This window comes from Cryptomeria japonica, chromosome 11 (assembly GCF_030272615.1).
Source record: "Cryptomeria japonica chromosome 11, Sugi_1.0, whole genome shotgun sequence".
NCBI classification, from domain to species: domain Eukaryota; kingdom Viridiplantae; phylum Streptophyta; class Pinopsida; order Cupressales; family Cupressaceae; genus Cryptomeria; species Cryptomeria japonica.
In genome coordinates, this window is record NC_081415.1 from 614,439,125 (window position 1) to 614,444,553 (window position 5,429).

General features: G+C 35.1%; 1 protein-coding gene across 1 annotated transcript; it reads left to right on the top strand.

Moving 5' to 3' along the window:
* Positions 1–1,153: 1,153 nt before the first annotated feature.
* Positions 1,154–3,277, top strand: LOC131043458 (cytochrome P450 81Q32-like). Its single transcript, XM_057976656.2, has 2 exons — positions 1,154–2,238; positions 2,458–3,277. The coding sequence occupies exons 1-2, from the start codon at positions 1,321–1,323 to the stop codon at positions 3,085–3,087; spliced, it is 1,548 nt and encodes a 515-aa protein (XP_057832639.1). The 5' UTR covers positions 1,154–1,320; the 3' UTR covers positions 3,088–3,277.
* The last annotated feature ends 2,152 nt before the right edge of the window (positions 3,278–5,429 follow it).

Here is a 5,429-nt window from a genome sequence, read left to right on the forward strand (position 1 = left end):
GACTTCATCAAACAAAACAAAGAGAGTAAAAAGCTTCAACACCAATACAACAACCTATTAACTAGACCAAAAGAGTTGTCCATTGGATCATGATGAACCTTTACAATTGTAATTTGTTGCACCTAGATAAAAAAATGCTCTCAAACTTGTAACACATGTAACACATGTCGCATTGAATATGTTCCTTGCATACTTGATTCAAAATCTTATCTTAAGTTTGCAAGTTGACCAAAATGTTTTGGAGATTAGAATTAGCCTAGAGATTATGCTATAGGATATAGGATAGTGATATTGAGGGAGAAATTGACACTAAGAATGAAGGATTCAATTTTTTAGGGGAGAAAAGTTGTGTGAGAAGGCAGCTAAGGATCAAAATCTCCAAAAGATTTTAAAATAATTTGTCTAAAGGTTTACATAAAGATATTGTGGTGCAGAGAAAGTCTTAAAAGTGTTGATGTCCAAGTCCATGCCAAAAATAAAAAATAAAAAAGTAAAGAAAAAGGAAAAGAAATAGGAGCAAAAGTTATGATTATAAGTGAAGAGCCAAAAATCATGTTTTTAACCAACACCTTATACAAGATAGACCCTTAAATTCATTACCCATTCCTATTCATAGTATAAAATTTGAATATTTTATTCAAGGATGCCTCTAGATTTTTAGCCAATTTAAATCTAGTCAACATGGAGATGTTTTGATCGAGTGTAATGAATCTAATTAGAAAGAGCTTCTAGATTTTTGACCAATTTAAACCTAGTCCACATGGAGATGTTTTGATCGAGTGTAATGAATCTAATTAGAAAGAGCTTCCAGATTTTTAGCCAATTTAAATCTAGTCAATTCACACGAAGATGTTTTGATTTGATATAACGAATAAAAAATAGAAAAATCTAATGTGAATAGGCTAGCTCATCTAGTGAAGAAAATTCAGCGTGTTGAAAATGATCTTATTTTAAAAACATCGCAAAATGTTTACAATCTAGAATCTTTTGTTTAAAAGAGAAACAAAGAAAAACCATTTCATAGGCAATAATGTTCGTTTTGAGTAAAATGAAGTCATCGCCCTATGTCATAGGCCGCAAAATGTAAAGCAAATTAAAATCAACTTCCCACTTTGTCTACCATGCTGAATTAGTATTCTATGCCACGCGTATGGCCTCAAAATTCTAATTTGAATACGATACTGCCTGGTGACGAATTCTTGATAGCTTTCATCTTGAATACTGATTGTTGACTTTTCTGCGAGGTAGGAATTCCAGCCCAAGATTCAATATATAGAGTCATACGCAACATAATATTAAGAAAACAAAGAAGTTTGAACAATGGAAGTATTCAGAGACATATCATCTTCTACTATGTCTGTTATGTTGGTAGGAGCTGCCACAATGCTACTTGTGGCAACAATTCTACTGGAACGCCATAGGATCCATCTCCCTCCGGGCCCCAGAGCTCTTCCTATAATTGGCCACTTTCATCTTCTCATAGATAAAACCAGGCCACTTCACCAGATTCTAAGTTCCCTCTCACAAGAGTATGGACCTATTCTGCATCTCAAATTCGGTAGCCGCCCAGTTTTAGTGATAAGTTCTTCAGCTTTAGCCAAAGAATGTTTGACGGTGAATGACAAGTCTTTTGCATCTCGCCCTTCTCTTGCACAAGGTCAGTATTTGGGTTACAATAATTATATAATGGGTTGGGCTCCTTATGGCCGCTATTGGCGAAATGCTAGAAAAATCTGTGTACTTGAGATTCTGACTCCGAAAAGAATCCAAGATTTCGGAACCAAGAGAAGGCAAGAAATATATCAAGCAGTCAATTCTTTGTTTCAGCAGGCACAATTGCAGAGTATTGTTAACATGAGAAGCGTTTTGGCAAGATTGACTTTTAATATTCTGATGACTATGATTATAGATGAGAAGTACTTCGGAGAGGAATCGGGAATTTCGGTGGATTTGATTATCCACCTGATCGAAGAATTCTTTGTGCTTAATGGAGTAATTAATATTGGGGATTATATTCCCTGGTTGAAGTGGTTTGATTTGCAAGGATATGAGAAGGCTATGAAGAATGTACATAAGAATCTAGACTTGTATATGCAGAGAATTGTGGAGAAGCATAGGGAGAAAGGATTAAAAGACGAGGAAGAGATGGACGACTTCATTGATGTGCTGATCTCACAGGCAGAGAAGAATGGTGAAGCAATTCTTGATAAAGATGCTTTTATTAAATCAACTGCTATTGTAAGTGTTTTTACTTTGCCAGTTTTCCACATTTTCGTTTACAATTTTTTACGTGACATTTTTTATTTACAATTTTATCCAGTTAGTATTCAGACATGAATACCATGGTACATCTTGACCGCTGAACAGCCATCCATCCCCCATTTGAATGATCCATATAATGCAACCAAAATAGCTTTTTGCAAGTTTTGATTGTATTGTACCTCTTTTTCTTGCCAGATTATGTTTAGTGCAGGCTCTGATACATCTTCAGTTACCCTAGAGTGGGCATTGTCTTTGTTATTGCGACATCCCCATGTAATGTGGAAGGCGCAGGAGGAACTTGATTCTAAAGTTGGAAGGAGGAGATTGGTCGAGGAGTCAGATATACCCCAACTAACATACCTGCAAGCAATAGTGAAAGAGACTCTTCGTCTTTATCCAGCAGCGCCTTTGTTGTTGCCACACAAATCTAAAGAGGCTTGCACAGTGGGAGGCTACCATATTCCTGCGGAAACAATACTGATGGTAAATGCATGGGAAATTCATAGGGACCCAAACGTGTGGAACAAACCATTGGATTTTAAACCAGAACGTTTTATGGGGAAGGAGAGAGAGATAAGCAACGTCCAAATTACAGAGAATGACTTTGACATGATCCCATTTGGAGCAGGGAGAAGAGGATGTCCTGGTACTTCTTTGGCAATGAGTATGGTGCAAACAACTCTTGCAAGTTTGTTGCAGAGCTTTGATTGGTTTGTTCCAGATGGAAGAGTTCTTGACATGAATGAAGGGGTTAGTTTGGTAATGCCAAGGGCAGTGCCTTTGGAGGTTATGCTCAAGCCTCGGCTCTCTCATCATCTATATTAGAAATAGGTCTGGCTTTAAATTGTGGAACTCTTTTTTAAGATGTTTGATGCAGTAGCATCTTAAGATAAAATAAGCAATCTCCCGTCTTTAAAAAATTGTAATAGTTAGGTTGTTTAGATTTTTAATATTTTAATTTATTAAAGTTTGTTCATGTAAATAAACTTTGAATAAAGAGGTTCAATTTCTATTTATTTTTAAATGAGAATGAGGCAAACGAACTTCTCCAAATAAGCAGGCATGACTAATTACTAAGTTTAGTGATGATTGGTATCAACTCAGTCTCTTATGAAACAGCAATTACGTACTCGTCGAAAACAGAGAGTTTGGGTCAAGTTAAGAGACGGTGGCTCCGGTTAGAAGTAGGATATTAAATTGGGCTATGTTATGATTTAGTAGACAGGAAAAACAAGATAAATTCATTGTGCATAGCTCTTTATATATATAAGAATTCTATGCATTTTCCCCGTGCAATGTGTTACTTATTGCTTTCCCCTTTGCACTATTGTAGTTGTTACTTATTGCTTTCCCCTTTGCACTATTGTAGTTGTACAAGTCTATTGAATTTATTTGTTCCGAGCTAAGTGCCTCAGATGAAGATGAAGAAAGTGCCTCAGAAAATGATTGCTGTGAGGATGAAAGAAAAACAAATCTCTTTACGGCACTAGATGAACCGGTTGATGAAGATAATGAAGATGAAGACATTCAAGCTGAAGTGGACCTGGAAGGTGAGCTCATAAGTGCTCTTGAGGAGTTGAGTAAAACAAGAAGATATTTCAAGAAGGTTAAGTGTGTTGCTGCTGCTTTTTTCATAGTCCGAAATAAAAAATCCTCTTTCAACAGGTCAGATTCAAATATGCATGCAAGAGGTCAAATAAACATGCTCGAAAACTTCACCATTTGTTGGCAAAAAGTCTTTTTTTAAATTTAACTCATATTGTGTTGGTCATTGCTTCTATTGTTATCAATTTGGACATAGGATGAACGACTACAAAATTGATTTGAGAAGGAAATGTCGATTTGGTTTCTAGAGCTCATATCACTAATCCAAAATATCATCCTTAAAAGATCACCAAAATGATACATTTATATAAAACATTATGAAAGAATGTAGAGCGTTGTAGAGAGCCAATAGAGATACAATATACTAACAAGCTCTGATCCGAAGGATAGGCCCTTGTAAATTTTTTCATACAAATGTGAATTTCATGAAAACTATTAGGAAGAAACCTTACATACATTTTAGCTTAACTCTTGAACTAAACACCCAAAGCATGCAATGTGGCAAGATGCAGACAAAATTACTTCTCCACAAACAAAGGGAAACATACTCTTCAATACATAGACAAATCAGTCAAGTATGAAACTGATCTCAACAATCAACCAACTAGTTGAACATATAGATACTAACCAAAGTGACTACATCTTATAATAAAACCATAAATCATGTGTATCAATGCATACCATTTATCCGGATTGATATACTACCATGAATATACTTGATAAAATTCTGAAATATATTATATATCTTTGCACAATCTTAATTGGCACAACTGCTCTCACATATGCCCAACACACATTATCAAATTCACTAATGACCACAACATATAGTACAGTCATCTCCTCAATGACAACACATATTGTCAAACATCATGTTGACATCAATGACAACACATATTGCCAACACCCCTACATTAGTTTGCAAAGTATAAATTCTAGTGGGGAGGAACCTCCAAGCAAGTTAGATATCTAGGTATCTTTTTTTCACTCAATACTTGTGTGAGAGACATGCATATATGGATCAAAAGCAAGATTAAGAGTAAACTAGATGATTGAAATAGGCAATTCGTATCCTTGGTAAGAAGAATCTAGGTTTCCTAGAAAATTTTATACACCTACACCTTATATTAAATTATTTTCTTTATCTTTTCAATAGCTTTAAAATCAATGAGATTCAAAAAAAAAAAAAAATAGGAACATTTTAGAGACACATGGAAAAGGAATTAGGAAGAATCACTTTGTCAAATGGTAGTGGTTTTGTCTAGATAAAGATTTAAGGGGATTAGATTTGAAAGATTTGAGGCTACATGAAATAGCTCTTGTTGTCAAGTGGATCCTTAAATATTTGGATGGAAATGAGACATGGAAAGTCCTGGTAAGGAACAATATGCATCTTACTATCCCCAAACAAGATAGGTCTTAAGAAATGATTCCATTTTGTGACATTCCAATCAGCAATTTCCCATTTGTTCCTCTAGGGTCTTGTAGTTTTAGAATAATTTGGAAGGATTGAGATTTAGTGAAAAGCAATGTTTTTAACAAAGGCATATTGGATGATCACAATA

What these genes read in the sequence shown, in the direction of transcription:
- LOC131043458 (XM_057976656.2), top strand. Translation starts at nt 1,321, where the DNA reads ATGGAAGTATTCAGAGACATATCATCTTCTACTATGTCTGTTATGTTG. An exon ending in TTATTAAATCAACTGCTATT is followed by an intron (nt 2,239 to 2,457) that starts GTAAGTGTTTTT and finishes TTTTCTTGCCAG; the next exon opens with ATTATGTTTAGTGCAGGCTC.